We start from the raw sequence: 15,846 nt of genomic DNA, 5'->3' as shown, positions 1-15,846 counted from the left end.
AGTCTGGGCAGCCCCAACCCAATAGCAGGCCCTTCCCTGCTATTGCCTAGGCTTGAGGCTTATAGCTAATGAACCTGTTTCAGAGCGTGGCTGGGTCGGCCATCCAGGGCAGGAGTGGAGGCTGCCTCCATAGACGCTTATCTTTTTAGATGTTATAAACAATCTTCCTTTCCTTAGTGTAATAAAACTCTTCAATCATGTAATCAAGACTACAGGACTTTAAGATGGTCCTTCATATTTTAACTTTGAAGTCTAAGCTTTTCTAATTGTAATGATGATAAATATAGGCCCAGAGGAGAAAAGTACATTCATGTGAATTTCTTTCTGGTGCCTTGAACTCCAGATCTGAAACCATTTTCTTCTTCCCCCATACTCTCCAATCCTTTCCAGGTTCTTTATTCTAGGCCGTGGGTTGGACTTTGTGTTTTGTTTTGTTTTTCAGTGTCCCCCCTTGGCATGACTAAAATGGTCACATTCGCATTCAAAACGTTTTGTAATCTCTTCCCACATTCTCTCCCCAGTCTTATTTCCTCTTCCATTCTTTCACACATTCAGCCTTCTAGCTCTACTGCGGTGTTTGCTCCACTGCCAATTGCCTCGGCCTATGGAATCTTCTGTGCTTTTTCTTCCCATGCATGTCTTCAGCCTGGCCTGGTTCTGACTGCCTCCCTCTGCCCATCTTCCACACATATCTCTTATCCTAGACCTGTGGCCACCTCTGTCTCCCTATCAGAGTGAAGGGATCTCCTTGCCTTGTCCCTATTGGCCTTCATCTGTTTGATTCTGCTTTAGTGGCGATTGCTGCTTATTGTGTTTGGGCTCCTGCACTAGCTCCACAAGGCCTATAAACAGGGATTGAATGAACAGATGCCATCAAGTGAGCAGGTGGCAAAGCAGAGAATAAGTAACCTTTGTAGTAAGTAACCTTTGGAGTAAGAAGGAACAGTCTCTTTTAAAACCTTGATGACAGTACGGACTCATATTTCAATAAAAGTCATTTACATTAATTTTTCTTTACTTCATACATTGTTACCCACAAAGCACATGTTGACTTCGTGTCTTTTTCTTTCTTTTTTAATCCAACGCACATCTAGGTGGCACAGGGTGCTTTTAAAAGGAATTCTGACCAACGGGTTGGTGTCTGTGTATGAGCTGGACTACGGCAAGCATGAACTGGTCAACATAAGAAAGGTGCAGCCTCTGGCGGCTGTGTTCCGGAAGCTGCCCTTTCAAGCAGTCACAGCTCAACTTGCAGGTAATTTCTTCAGGATTCGAACTCATGCCATCACACAGTGTCTAGTGTCATTTTTGTCCTGGGTACTTAGGGGAACACACACAGTCACTCTCCCTTTCCCCCTTCCCAACTTGTGTGCATTCACACGCACGTTGTCTCTCTCCCAAATATATAAATCTTTAAAAAAGTTAAAAAAAATCTGAGGATGTAAGTTAGTAGGTGTCTGGGGTACTTATTAAAAATATCGTCCAGTTAGATTTTTGTGGCAGCAGTACAAGTGCCGGCGGCTCCTCTGTGTGCATTCCATTGATAGGTAACATGCACAGTTAGGTGTAGCTTCATCCAGAGGTTCACCAGCATTAGTAGAGAGTGTGGAGCTCAAAAGGATGAGAGATGAAGACCTTCAGCCATCTGGGGCTCTCTGTGTCCCACTGTAATGTGATATGGGGGGTTGTGACCACATGGTGCCACCCTGATTCCTTACCCTGGGTCATCCCATACATTTAGCACCATAGCAGAAGTGATTTGATCTCAGAAATGAAAGATAATTATGTATATAGATTTTTTCTTTTGACTGGCTTTTATTGGTGATGTCTATCTACATCTATATACAGTGTTATTTTGAAGTATTTTTCAGGGTTTTTTTTTGTGTGTCTCCTGCTAGATTTCAGAGGAAACTCCCATGGTAGTTAGATATGAACCAAAAAATGGCATTTTGCAGATGAGCGTGGTTACCACTGGTCTGCTTTTTTTTTTTTTTTTTTTTTTAAGATTTAACATTTATTAATGAGAGACACACACACAGAGGGAGAAACACAGGTGAAGGGAGAAGCAAGCTCCATGCAGGAAGCCCGATGTAGGACTCAATCCAAGGACCCTGGGATCACAACCTGAGCCAAAGGCAGATACTCAACTTCTGAGCCACCCAGGCATCCCCACTGGTCTGCTTTGAACTCAGACCTCTAAAGAGTTTCTTCAGATTTAATGATCATGTTTTTTTTTTAAATTATTTTTGAATGTTCAGGTTTTGCTAACAACACGTTGTTAAGCATGATAATTAAACTGTCCAGAGGGGGAGTGTCTGTGAGGAACAAGTGCATGGCACCATCATCCCTGTCACCAGCACCATGGCTAACAGTCACTGGTACTTATTATGTGCAAAGGTCTCTACCAGCCACTCCATCTTGTTGACTTCTCCCCAACACTAGGAGGGTTAGGTACTGTTACTATTGCTATTTACCAGGTCATGAAACAACAGCTTGGAGGATACTCTAGGCTTCTCTTATTCTCAAAGAACATAACCTACTCACTGTATAGAGAGCAGGTCTGTTAAATTATGTGTGAAATTCCTAGACCTCCATCACTGTGGGACATCATTTATAGTTTTTGTAATCTAGTATATGTGGACTTAATTCATGTTAATTTACTAAGATTTTTTGAGAAACACCTATCCTTATCTCGATTTTGTTTTATTTTTTGTATATTTTTTATTGGAGTTCGATTTGCCAACATATAGTGTAACACCCAGTGCTCATCCTGTCAAGTGCCCCCCTCAGTACCTGTCACCCAGTCAATTTTGTTTTAAAACCTAATTTAGAATTCTAACTTCGAATTCTCTAACTTGAGCCCTCAAGCTTAAGATTTATAAATGCATGAGTTTTACAATGAATCTGGTCCAACGAGTTTATTTTATGATAAGTAAACTGAGGCCTGAGAGGCCAGTTGATTTGCCCAAGATCATACCAGTTGATAGAGGAAGAGCCGAGAATGGTCACTGGATCTCCAGACTTTCAATCCAGGGCTCTTGCCATAGTATTGTATATAGTTTTGAAAAATTAAAAAATGTTTTGAAAATTTAGTCTACTCTAGGTGTATGAATTCTCTTCCTCCTCCTCTTTCACTAAGTTATCTGGTTCATCAAGAAAAAAGTCTGTCAATAAGAGACATATCAATGATATCATTGATATTTTGAGTACAGTTGACAACAGTGTTACCGATTTTATTGATCTTTTCTTCACCTTGGTTATCCCCATTATCAGTTTAAGTGTACATATACTTTATATAGGGAAGTGGGCAGTAGTTATAACTTCATTTTATAACACAGCCATCAATTTTAATGAAACTTGTGTCTGTGGGTAAAGGTTTATAGAAGTAACCCCATTCAGAATAGGAAAACTGTTTTAAAATTGTTGAGCAACTATCTTTTTATTTTGTTTTGTTTTGTTTTAATTAGACAAGTTCTAACCTGGTATGTTTCAGCTACTTTGGAATTGACTGAATAGTTTTCCATTATTACGGATCAAAGAAAGGCTCATCTGACCCCTCACTGATCCTTGTACTCCCTGTCTTTCTCCTAGGGGTGAAGTGCAACCAGTGGTCTGAGGAGGCTTCGATGGTATTTCGAAATCATGTGGAGAAGAAACCTCTGGTGGCGTTGGTGCAGACAGTTATAGAAAATGCTAACCCTTGGGACCGGAAAGTCGTAGTCTATTTAGTGGACACATCGTTGCCAGACACAGATATCTGGATTCATGATTTTATGTCAGAGTATCTGGTAGAGCTTTCAAAAGTTAATTAATCACTGCTTCTGAGATGTTGACAACTAATTCAGATTTTTTAGCAATAACAAAATGTAGTAGGCTTTAAAAAAAGAAACCTTATCTCTGCTACAGGGCTCTGACTGCTGTGGGGATTGAAAAGAATACGCTTCTGTTTGATGAAAGATATTTAACAAGTTTTGTTTTAACAGAGTTGACTTTTCAAAGAAAATTTCACTTGAATTATTACTATAATATTAGAATAAAAATGTTTATCAATATAAAAACTGGCTGCCTTATAATTTCTAGGCTTTATAATGTTAAGGTGAAGGATTCCCCTTTCTATTCAAGTCTTCTCTGTGGTGCTGGGTTCCTTACAGTTCAGATTGTGAGAACTTCATGACTTAACTCTGGTGTAGTGGTGTGTCCCAAAGCAAGGGGTCACCAAACCGTGTGAGGACTCCCTTGAGTCTTTAGCACATTAGCATTGCTAATGGTGCTGTAGAAAAGCAGCCCAGGTGAACCTCAAAGCATGCCCCTCACCCTAAATCTTGAGTGGCAACTCATTGCCCAGAGAGTCCACACCTTCCACAGTAAACCTTATTATCCACTGCTCCCTAACCAGCCACACTGGACCTTTATCTAGCTCCTGAACCCCATGCATGTGCACCTAAGACTATTCTACAGCACCAAACCATGCTTATTCTGTTTCTTCAGCCTGCTGCTCATTCTCCCACCCCTCATTCTTGTTTGCCAGTATCCTCCCTGACTTCCCAGGCTGACCATGAAGCTTTCCCTGGTATCCCTCCTACTCTATTACATTTTGGGTATTTCTCTCTTGGTACTCAGACCTTCACTGAGCCTTATAGTATATAACTAGTTGTCTGTGCACCCATCACCCCAACTAGATTGTGAGCTCCTTGAAGGAGGGATGGGTCTTAGTCATCTCTCTGATGGTGCACTGGTAAATGTTTGACAGTTGGTTCTGGTGAATGTGGGCAGGGAGTAAGCCTTGATTCACAGTATCTGATGATTCCCAGTATCTGATGATTCCCATGTTGTAAATACTCCCACCATTGTTGAGTTCCCGCTAACAATGTGACATCACAATGTAGAGCTGGGAAAAGACATACCCAAGCAGCTCTTGTGAGCCTGTACAATGGACTCTGGAACACACCACTGTCTGTGTCTTCCACAACAGACAGGATGATATTTTGAACACATCAGGCACCCATTATGTGCTTGCTAATTGATAGGCAGGGTAGACTGACAGGGGGATAGGTTGGAGGCCTTCCTTAGCAGTGGTCGAAAAAATGAGCAGGGCCCTGGACTGAGAGGGGATCATTGGGAATGAAGAAAAAAAATTAAAGACCTTTTGACATTTTAAGTTAGAATTACTAGTACTGACATTTTAGAAGAAGGAAGTGTCAAAAAGTGAAGCCAAGTCTTAATGTCTGAGAGGCTAGGTTAATGACCCTCACTCCATTTGGGAAACTGAAAATTTAGACTTTAAAAATACTGAGTTTAAGCAAATAGATCTCTATGAGAATATGCATAAACTATTAGAAATGTGGAGTCTTCTCAGGGGAGAGACCAGGTGGGATATAAAAATTCTTAGTCACTTGCTTATTTTTATTTGAGAAAATCTAGGAAAAGTGAGAGCAGAAAGAAAAAGACCAGATGTTGGAAGTTTTTCATGTAATACATGTTGAAGTTATCTTTCTAGCTTCTTAAAATTTATATTTAATATTTATATCATCAAAATGATTCAAAATTCAGGAATACTTATGGCATTGCATTATTTATGACAAATAATCATTTAGGATAAAATCAAAATAACTTGACATATAAATATTTAAGTAAAATAAAGTAGTGTGAATGTATTTTATAATAGTTTCTTTCCCTAACAAAAAAACAACAAAAATGCTCAAGTTGCCTACAGCTAAAAAGAGGTGGTTTCTATTTCACTGACTTTAGAAATGCTTCTATTACTTTTTAAAATAAAGCAAGTGTGTTGTTGATGTAAGTGAAAAATTAATCTGGTACTAAGACAATTTGACAGACAATGAAACTTCCCTCATACCATATTCAAAATTGATTCCAGGTGGATTTAGAGCCTAAACGTGAGAGTCTATCGAGGGAAGATAACATAAGAAAGTACCTTGATAATCCAGGAGTAGGAAAGACGTCCTCAACGTCTTTAGACGTTAGAACAAAGTGCTAACAATAAAGGCAAATGTGGATATACTAAACTATGTTAAAATGAAGAATACCTGTTTGCCCAAAGGCATTATTATGATGGCGTGAAGGTAAAGCACACAGTGGAGGAATATTTGTAGATAGAACATATTCAGTGAACAAAAGACTATCCAGAAACAAAATGGCAGCCAATTTGAACAAACACTTCACAGAAAAGGAAATCCAACTGGCTGATAAACATGAAAAGGTGCTCAACCCATTAGGACAAGGGAAATAGAAATTCAAATTTCGGTGAGCAATCACAACTCCTCCCAGAACTGGTCAAGGTTTCAACTTTTGTTGATTTCAATTATTGAAGAATATGTGTACTTGTGCTGGAGGATATTAGTAAAGAAGTTTCACAGCAGCGCTATTGGCTGTAGCTAAAACCTAGAAACAAATGTCCATTAATAGTAAAGTGCATTAAAAAAAAAAACAACAACTGTGGTATATTCATGCAGTGGAAAACTCCACAGCCATGAAAGTAAACTACAGCCACATGAAACCATGCGGATTAATCTCACACTGCAGAGTTGCAAATGGAGACAAATCATGGAAGAAAGGAGTCAAGGAAGTGATTACTGTAGGAGACAAGGAAGCCATCGTCTTAGAGGGAGCTGTGACCCAGAATCACAGGGGGTTGGTTTCTGGGCTGCTGGCAATGTTGTTTCTTGACGGAATGGTGGTTGCAACAGGTGTTCATGCGATAAAAATTCTTGAACCTGCACACTTAGGATGTGTATGTACTTCTCTTAAATGTTTGATTCCACAATAAAATGGTTTTAAAACAATCTGAAATAAAAACAAAACAATCTGAAATAAATCATTGCTTTATTTAAAAATGTGTGGCACATGTCCCCTTGAAAAGAGCATTCTTTTACAGCTGTGAGGGTTTTTAATGTAGGGATACATTTTCATGGAAAACAAGATTTACAAAAACTAAAAAGGAATGTTTCTCATTAGTAATCCATACACCGGGCCTTTTTTTTTTTTTTTTTTTGCCTTTTTTTAATTTAAAAAAATGTATTTGTTTGAGAGAGAGCATGAGCACAAGCCAGGGAAGGACAGAGGGAGAGGGAGGCTCCTCGCTGAGCAAAGCTCAATTCCAGGACCCCAGCATCACGACCTGAGCCCAACGCAGAGGCTTAATCGGCTGAGCCAGCCGGGCGCCCCTATACATCACGATTAAAAGAGAGTTACATTATTAGGGTCTACCCTATGAGAAAGTTTCCCATAATAATTAGAAACCATGCCTTCAGGACATGAGAGACTCCGAACTCTGGGAAACGAACAAGGGGATGGTAGAAAGGGTGGGGGTACCTGGGGGACGGGCACCGAGGGGGGCACTTGATGGGATGAGCACTGGGTGTTATTCTTCTATATGTTAGCAAATTGAACACCAATAAAAAATAAAGAAAGAAAGAAACCATGCCTTCTGCCCACGCGAATTCCCTTTTATGAGCCATCTTAAAAATTTAAAGTTTCTGTTTGGGTTTAAGTGGTTTGTTCTGGAAAACGTGTTAATTAGCCTTTTAAGAAAGTGGGACTTTGGGGTTGTATTTCAGGTCGGCATTTTGGACACTTGATGCTCGCCAGGCAGAGAGGGGGCGCGTGGGCTCTGCTGGAAGTACGCGCTCACGGCCGCCGTTAAGGCCTCGGCTCACGCCGACCTGCCGGACCTGCCGGTAAGCGGGGCGGGTGCTGCAGTCCGCGGCGACAGGTGCGGCAGCCGCTCGGCGGGCCCGGCGCCGCCCGCAGACGCCCCGGGGGCGAGGAGCCGCCCACGTCTCCCCGGAGAACTCTGCCGCCCCGTAAGCCCCCCTGGCGCACGCAGGGACACCGAGGCCCGGCCCCGCCCCCACAGCCCTCCGTCCGCGGAGCGAGCCTCGGGGCCGCCCGCAGAGGTCGCCGCTCCCCGGCGCGGACGGCGCGCGGCGCCCCGGCGCCCCCGAGCGGAGGGAGCGCGGCGGAGGGCGAGGGCGAGGGCGAGGGCGGCGGGCGGGGCGGGGCGCGGTGACAGCGCGGAGCCGGGCCCGCCCCTGGCTCCCACCCCCGGAGCCCACAGCGCCCGCCGCCCGCCGCCCGCCGCCCCGGGAGCTCGTCCAGCCCCGCGCTCCGCTCGCCCGCCGCCGCCCGCCGCCCGCCCGCGGCTCTACGGCCCGGTAAGCCCCCCGCCCGGCCCGGGGACCCCTGGCGCTCGCGGGGCTCCCTGCCCCCGCGCCGGGGCCCCAGCCATATCTGGGCAAAATATTCAGCTGTCGCCGCCGCCGCCAGGAGGGACTGAGCGTGGCTCCCTCTATAAATAGCCGCCGCCTCGGGTTGCCTCCGGGGCTGCGGAGCCGGGGGTCGGGGCCGGGCCGCGCGCGCTGTGCCCCCGGGGCACCCCCGTGCCTGGCCCCCCGCGCCGCGTCCGCAAACGGCGGAAGGACCCGCGCGCTGGGGGGGGGCGGGCTGTGCCGGGCGGGGGTCCTGGGCGGAGCGGCCGCCCCCGCGCACCCCGCACCCGCGCCCCGCACCCCGCACCCGCGCCCCGCGCCCCGCGCCCCGCACCCCGCGCCCCGCGCCCCGCGGCGGGGCTCTGAGCCGGCGGGCGCCGCGCTGGCGACAGGTGCCCGCCGAGCCCCCGCCCGAGGCGCCCGGCGGACGGGGACCCGGGGTCCGGGCCGCGCTAGCGGGTGGCAGGAAAAGTTTCCCAAACTGCGGGGCTGGCGCGGCGTGGAGCACCGGGACTCGCGCGTGCCGCCGACTTCCAGCAGCCGCTCCGCCGCCGCCCGCTCACCCCGCGGCCCCGCGCTCCCCGCCCGTCCGGCGGGTCGGGCCCGCGGGCGGAGCTGGGCGGGAGGCGGCGGCGGCGGCGGCGGCGGCGGCAGCGGGGCGCGCACCTGCCCGTGGGCTTCCCGCGCGCACCTGCCCGCCCGCTTCCCGCGCGCACCTGCTCGCCGCCCTGGCCTGGGGCGCGGGGGGCACGGCCGCGCGCATCCCCGGGCGTCGGGCAAGCGGACCCTGGCAGTCCCCGTGGCCCGGGCCCTGCTGGGCCCTACTGGGGTCCCCCCGCCCCAGTAGTCGGGGCCGCACACCTCCAGGAAGAGCGTCCGCGGTAATTATGGGCACCTCTGCTGGGAGGCGGCCGTCACCCTCCCAAAGCAGCCTGGGACTCAGATAGCTTTAGACCCAAGGAACCGGGCAGGACCAGAGGCTCCAGTCCAGCAGCTCCCTGGCCTCAGTTTCCCCGTCTATACAGTGCCTGTGATGTAGCCTTGGAGCCACCCAAGCAGCCCGCAACCCCCCACCAGCACAGCCCATTCCTGCCGTCCCCACCCTGCACCTGGGCTCCACCTTCACCCTCTCAGATTCTTGGAGGTGACCTAGCCCCAGCTTTTCCTTTTCCGAATCACAGAACCAGACCCTAACTCAGGTTTTGGGCCTCAGAGGGAGCACCCCCCAAATCCTCATCTTTCTCCTAGTGATGACAGCTGTTTTGTTCTTTGTCCAGGGCCGAGCAGAACCCCCTGCTCAAGGCCACGTGCTGCTGGACTGGCCAGGAGACCTGCAGGCCCCACTAGCTTTTCTCATTTCTTTCCTGACCCTTCCTGCTTGTTCAGGCGGGTCTCAGGGATCTGTGAGCCTCCCCATCAATGCCCCCTCTTCTTTGATCCGCGGCTGTCCAGGACTTTCCCTCACTCAGCCAACAGCGCCCTCATTCTGAAATTTCATTTTTGTTTCTACTTTACTTTCTATGATATGTTTTCTCTAGACCCACCTCAAAGCCTCGCTGGTAAAGAAGGAAGGGGAAATGAAGACAGTCCCATCAATTTGAGCCATACAACAAACAGCCAGGGTGAAAGCAAGGAATGTTGTCACTTTGGTTTATTTACTCCCTTTAATGAACCAATCTTGTGAACCCACATTTTAGACCATTTTGGCCCCTGGGTTGCCCCCAGCTGAAGTAGAAAGCCAGTGCCCTCTAAAAATAGCCTCCGCCCCACCTTATCAGGGCCTCACACCTTCTCCCTCAACCCGGGTAGGGCTGCTTCCTGCTGCTCAGCAAAAATGTAAAAACAGGGAGTAGGTAGGTATTTAGTGGCAGCTCTGAGTAACAAGAGGTGGACTGACCTGGAGGTTAGGACACCTGACTCCAACCCCAACTCTACCGCCCACTTAGAGTGACCTTGAGCTATGAGGGGGTGTTGGGCAAGCTGGTCCCCAGTAGACCTAGCATGAGAAAAGTGAAGTGCCGCCCTGTGAAGAGGAGGGAAAGAGTAGGAGAAGGTGGCTTCCCAGGAGCCAAGGGAGGGGAGAGCTCAGTGGCAGTTGCTGCGGAGAGACAGGGGCTGAGGACTGGGCAGGGGCCACCAGGATTGGCAGGTGGTCGTGAGTGACTTTGGCCCGGGCTATTGCAAAGGGCTCAAACGTGGGATCTGCTACTGCTTTACTGGGGGCGGTGACCCAGCCTGTGTCTGAGCCTCAGTTTTCTCCTCTGTGCAATGGGGATATGGGTTGCTGTAGGGATTAAGTGAGACGATGCTGGGAAAGCCCTCTGCCCAGTGTTTGGTACCTGCAATGCCATTTCTAGCCTTAGCGAGAGAAAGAGGCAGAGGCTAATGGGAGCTGAAGACATGGGGACAGAGCCTGCCACTCCTGAAAGCTGGGCTGAGAAAGGAGCAGGGAGGGGGGTAGCAGGAACTGGAAGAGGTGGAGAAGGACCCAGAAGAGGCTGAAAAGAGAATACAGGGGTGTGCTTATGGGGGGGGGGGGGACCGGGGCCTGCCTTAAACACCTGCTCAGCGTCACGGGCTCTAGAATCACATTCCTCTAGAATCAGGATAAGCAAAGAAGTAAAACAAAGCCCGTCCCGGCTCAGCCCCCTGTGTTCCTTGGCAGGCTTCAGTATCTGCGAAGGAGGGTGGTGATGGGCCAGGAAGGGTAGTTTGACTCTGCCCAGGAGCCTTGTGACCTTGGCTTGCTTACTTCTGAAATGACATCATCTATCGATGACTCCTGCTGAGTCCAGGAGTCATAATGGCCTTTTCCAGTCAGTGTTTTGATTTTTCAGTCTTGCTAATGGACCAGCCCGGCAGCCAACATTTCTAAAGAGGCCAATTCACTTTTCACTTAAAGCCAGAACACCAAATAGATCAATTATTTGGCTGCTCGGAGACGTTATCAGTTTAAAGCCACAGTCCTGTTTCTATGGGAGAACATGAATCACAGGGCATGATTCCGAGGCCCATTTCCTCTCTTTCGTTTCATATGATCCTCCTTTGGTTAATTGTGAAAGGACCCGACTCTCTTTGCTCCTAATGATAACGAGAGAATGAGCTCATTGGAGTCAACCTAGGACATGTCTGAGAGGTTTTCTTTGATATTAGGAGGTGCTGGGTCCTTGCCTGATCTGAAAAACTAAACAGATGCAAGCATGTCTTCTGTTTCTCTTTTCTTGCATCCTTTTGTTTTTCTCTCAGACAAAAACACATCTGTGAAAGGCTGAAGTTACTGTGCATGGGGAGGAGAGGGGGAGGCAGGCCGCGCCCAAGCACCTGCGTGTCCCTGCCTCAGGACATCTTCTCAGGGTCCGTAGCAGGAGTGAGAGACTGCTCACCCTGGGGCTTCTGGGTGGTGACCCCAGGGCCCTTCCTGGAGATGATTCTGTCGGGTGATGAGTTGTGGCCACTGGGGTGTTCACCCTCCATGTCCCTGGGAACTGAGAGAAGCAGCAAATGCCTCTTGGCCTCACTCAGTCTCCTTCATGGACTCACCTCTTCTCCTCTCTTAAATGTCAGTGACACTCTCAACCCTATTCTCTTTCCACTCCGCATCCGCATCTGCCTACAATCCCATTCACCCCCAGGGCTCCAGCCACCAGCTATAAACTCCCAACTCCCAAATTCGTATGTCCCGCCTGAGCTGCTCTCAGCTCCAGGCATCTATGACTCCTGCCAATCAGACACAGCCAATGGGGCCTCCCAAAGGCACTTCACACCCAACAGGCCTGACTCAGGCTCATCACCCACTCTTCCTCCAGTGTCCCCCATCTTGGTTAACATCATCCACCCAGGCACCAAGCCAGAGACCTCCCTTTCCTTCACCACCTCATTTATTTGGTCAAGAGTCCTATCAATTCTACCTTCCAGAATAGTCCTTCTGTTCATTTCTATCTCCACAGTCATGACCCCAATCAAGTACTTGCCGTCTCCTCCTTGAGCTACTACCAGGGGCTTGTAAAATCTCTCTGCACCAAATCTTTTCTTCTTCTATGCCTCTGTTAAAAGATCTTTATGAAATGTAGCTCTGACCCTTTTATCCTTCTCCCTTCAGAGGCTCCCCATTTCCTACCAGATCCTTAGCATTGAACCCAGGACCATCAAAGAAAGACGCAGCCCCAAGCAACTTCTCCAAAACCACCTCTTGGCACTCTCGCAGATTCTCCTTACCTTCTGGCCATGGTACAAGCCTGTATGCCTTGATGGCTTCCTGTCTTTGGCCCTGCTCTTCCTTCTCCCTGGAATGCTGTTCTCTCCCCTCCTAACAAGGCGAATCCTTTAAAGCAAAGCCCCTCATTGCCTTACCTGTGCTCTCTCGGCCCCCAAATGGACCTCAGAGCACCAGCCGCAGTGTGTTCCTAACAGGATCATCTGTTACATCCTTATCTCTGACTGGACTGACAGCTCTGTGAGGACACTTTATGGCTTATTTATTTCTGCTTCCCCAGTGTTCCAGGTCAGAGCTCAGAGCTTGGCACAGTGCAAGTACTTTATGCGGTGATAAATGACCATTGGATGAGTGAATGAGTGAGGAAAAGGGTATGCAGACGAAAGCCCAGTGACAGCCATGACAATCACAAGACATCAGCCAGTATCTACAGCATGTTTTCCCACCGGACCATTGATTCCATGAGGGGAGAAACCACGCCTACTCTGTTCCCCCTGACTCTGTAACCCCGTCAGCCCCATCCCAGTAAATAGAATGAATCCATGATCTCATTTGAAACTCGGGAATCCTGTAAGGGGAGAAGGGGACGGGCAGGTATTATTAACCCTCTTTTGTTGATAGAGGACAGTGAACCCAAATAGGAATCATTCCAGATCATCCAACTAGAGCATGTAGTCCAGAAAAACCAAAGTGCTCTCCAGGGTTTGGGCAGCTTGAAGAATGAGAGCCCTTGTGTTCTATACTAGGGCTTCTCTGGCATTTGAATCATTTGGGATCTTACTAAAATGCAGACTCTAGCCCAGTAGGCCTGGGAGCTGTTCTGAGATTCTGAATTTCTAATACGCTCCTGGTGCCTAATAAGCTCTAATCATTTTATTAAGCAATAGGCTTAATTTCCTAAGAAGCTCTAATAAACACCTCATAATGTGAGGCTCGTCCTGCATACACAGACTACCACACTCTGAGCACCGAGGTGAGTGCTAGTTATCTCAAAGTCTCCCCTTGGCCATTGCATTAAGACGTCGTTTTTATTAAAATCTATAAATGAATTCATTTAAGCCCTGACTCAAAATCCAGGGCTCTTTCTGGTTGGGTTGTTGTTTTTTGTTTTTGTTTTGTTTGTCGTTAATGGAGCACATGCAGGGCACCCAGAAAGAGCCTGATGGGGCAGGTGGTGGGGGAGGCATGTGGGGGAGGCAGCGGGAGGAACAGAACAGGCAGGTGGCAGGGACCCTGGTGATGGGACACGTGATTGTCGGGAGGGGCCTGTGGCTGCAACACGCGGGTGAGGGCAAGACCCCAGAAACGGCCTGTTGCTGGAAGGGTCAGGCTGAGCAGCAGTGGGTAATTTCCATCTTCTGTACCCTTCCTTCCTTCTCCTTTGCATTCTGGAGAAATTTAGGCCCAGATGGGTCTTTTAAGCCCAACTCCCCAGTTCCTGGCCAACCTAAAACCTCTCTTCAGACTATTGTGTCCTATCACCTTTTCAGGGCACACTGCTTCCAAGCATGGCATCTATGAGCACGGGATGAGTGCTCCCAGTGGCTGCGGGGGGCCCAGGTGCCCCCCTCAGAAACCACTCAGAAGACAAGGGTGAGGGGGGTGCCAAAGAGGGACTTCCTCCTGGCAAATCCAGAGAGATTTACAAGTCAGATCAGAAGACAACGTTGTATGCATTTGTTTATGTTTTTTATACTGCATTCCATTTACAATATTAAAAGGGTTTGAGATCACTTAAAATAAACCTGAACAGGCAACAGAACTGGTAAGAACAGAAGTTTTAAAAAGACAGGGCAGCAAGCTTGAAAACCAGAATTATGAAACCCTGAGAATCTGGTGGGAGCTAAGGGCCATGCTCTTAACTTTTTCTGGAGAAAAATGAATGTACCTCTGCATGACAGTTCGCATGTCACTTCAGCGGGTGGGTGGGTCCCCCTGGAGGCCACTCAAAGCCCAGGGTAAGAACACCCACCACAGAATGAAGAGAGGAAATCAGGCCAGCGTGTTGGCTGAGATGGCAACTGTTTTTGGACACCCAAGTCAGCTCTGGGATGAATCATGACAGCCAAGGGGCAAGGGCACAAGATGCACTGGGGGATAGTTGGTGTCTGATGAAAAGATCACCAATTTTCAGGAGAGCGAGGTGTTTTCTGAGCCCTGATTTTTAGAGTATACATCACGATGGTGAACATGAGATGGAAGGCAGTTTAGCATAGGGCTTAAGAACACGGACTCTGAGACCACCTCTCTGGGTTCAAATCAAATGTCTGCCTGTGACTAACTGTGTAAATTCAGGTAATTTTAAACTCTCCATGCCTCAGTTTCTCTTTCTATAAAATGGAGTTGTTGTGGGGATCTGTTTCACCATCTATAAATTGGGACTAAATTAGTTATCACATGGCACTATGTAAGACTGCACCTGGGTGGGATGTGGTTGGCGTCACACAGCGTAAGCGATGATGAGAAGGCAGCCCGGCGTTGTGGTGATGCGTACAGTCAGATGGGACCTTGTCTGGATTCAAACTTCAGCTCTAGTACTTACTAGCTTTGTGATCTTGGTCACTGTATTAAGTTACATAGCATCCCCCCAAAATCATGTCCACCTGGAACCTCAGAATGTGACCTTATTTGGAAATAGGGTCCCTGCAGGTGTAATTAGTTAGGATGAGGTCTCCCTGGATTGGGGTGGGCTCCAAATCTGATGACTGGTGTCTTTATAAGAAGAGGAGTGGCCACACACAGGGTAGAAGGGCCTGTGATGACAGAGTCAGCGATGCAGGTGCAAGCCAAGAAATGCCATGGAGTACTGGCATCGCCAGGAGCTAGGACAGAGGCACGGGACAACAGACTTTCCCACCGAGCCTCCAAAAGGAACCAACCTTGCTGACATTTTGATTCCATTTTTGAACACTCTGAGTTGCAACAGAGTAACTTTAAGCCATCCAGTTTGTGGTGATTGGCTACGGCAGCCCTAGGAAGCTAATACAGGCGGATTACTGTGGTTCAGGTTCTGCATCTGTAAAACGGGAATTAAAAAGTACCTACTTCGGGGCACCTGGGCGGCTCCGCGGTGGAGCGTCTACCTTCGGCTTGGGTCATGATCCTGGGGTCCTGGGATCGAGTCCCACATCAGCTCCCTGTAGGAAGCCTGCTCTTCCTTCTGTGTCTCTGCCTCTTTCTCTATGTCTCTCATGAATAAATAAATCTTTTTAAAAAAATGTACCTACTTCATAGAGTTATTTAGATTGTGTGAAATAATCTGTATTGTGTATTACCATGCCCATTAGACAGTATGTACAGAATAGCGCTTGCTATTATAAGGTACAGTGACATACTGGGCATAACGCCCCAAAGATGAGGTTAATAGCACTCTACTCTATGTCTGCATTAGAATTTACATACGCAGTG

The 15,846-nt window shown here is 48.1% G+C and overlaps 2 protein-coding genes across 9 annotated transcripts in view; both read left to right on the top strand.

Moving 5' to 3' along the window:
• TDRD7 (tudor domain containing 7) overlaps positions 1 to 4,058 on the top strand; it is a 71,973-nt gene extending 67,915 nt beyond the window's left edge. For all 8 annotated transcript variants that reach the window (XM_041762800.1, XM_041762798.1, XM_041762796.1 and 5 more), the window contains 2 exons: positions 1,095 to 1,255; positions 3,592 to 4,058. In XM_041762800.1, the coding sequence (XP_041618734.1) occupies positions 1,095 to 1,255; positions 3,592 to 3,812 (382 nt within the window). In that variant the 3' untranslated portion in view covers positions 3,813 to 4,058. The remainder of the gene's footprint in view (positions 1 to 1,094; positions 1,256 to 3,591) is intronic.
• A 3,972-nt stretch (positions 4,059 to 8,030) lies between these two features.
• The window catches only part of TMOD1 (tropomodulin 1), an 80,732-nt gene continuing 72,916 nt past the window's right edge, over positions 8,031 to 15,846 (top strand). Inside the window, exon 1 of the mRNA XM_041762949.1 lies at positions 8,031 to 8,171. The gene's annotated coding sequence lies outside the window, so the exon portion shown is untranslated. The remainder of the gene's footprint in view (positions 8,172 to 15,846) is intronic.

Source organism: Vulpes lagopus, chromosome 7, assembly GCF_018345385.1.
Source record: "Vulpes lagopus strain Blue_001 chromosome 7, ASM1834538v1, whole genome shotgun sequence".
In the NCBI taxonomy this organism is placed as follows: domain Eukaryota; kingdom Metazoa; phylum Chordata; class Mammalia; order Carnivora; family Canidae; genus Vulpes; species Vulpes lagopus.
The sequence above is the reverse complement of the archived record's forward strand: the minus strand, read 5'-3'. Positions and strand labels throughout refer to the sequence as shown.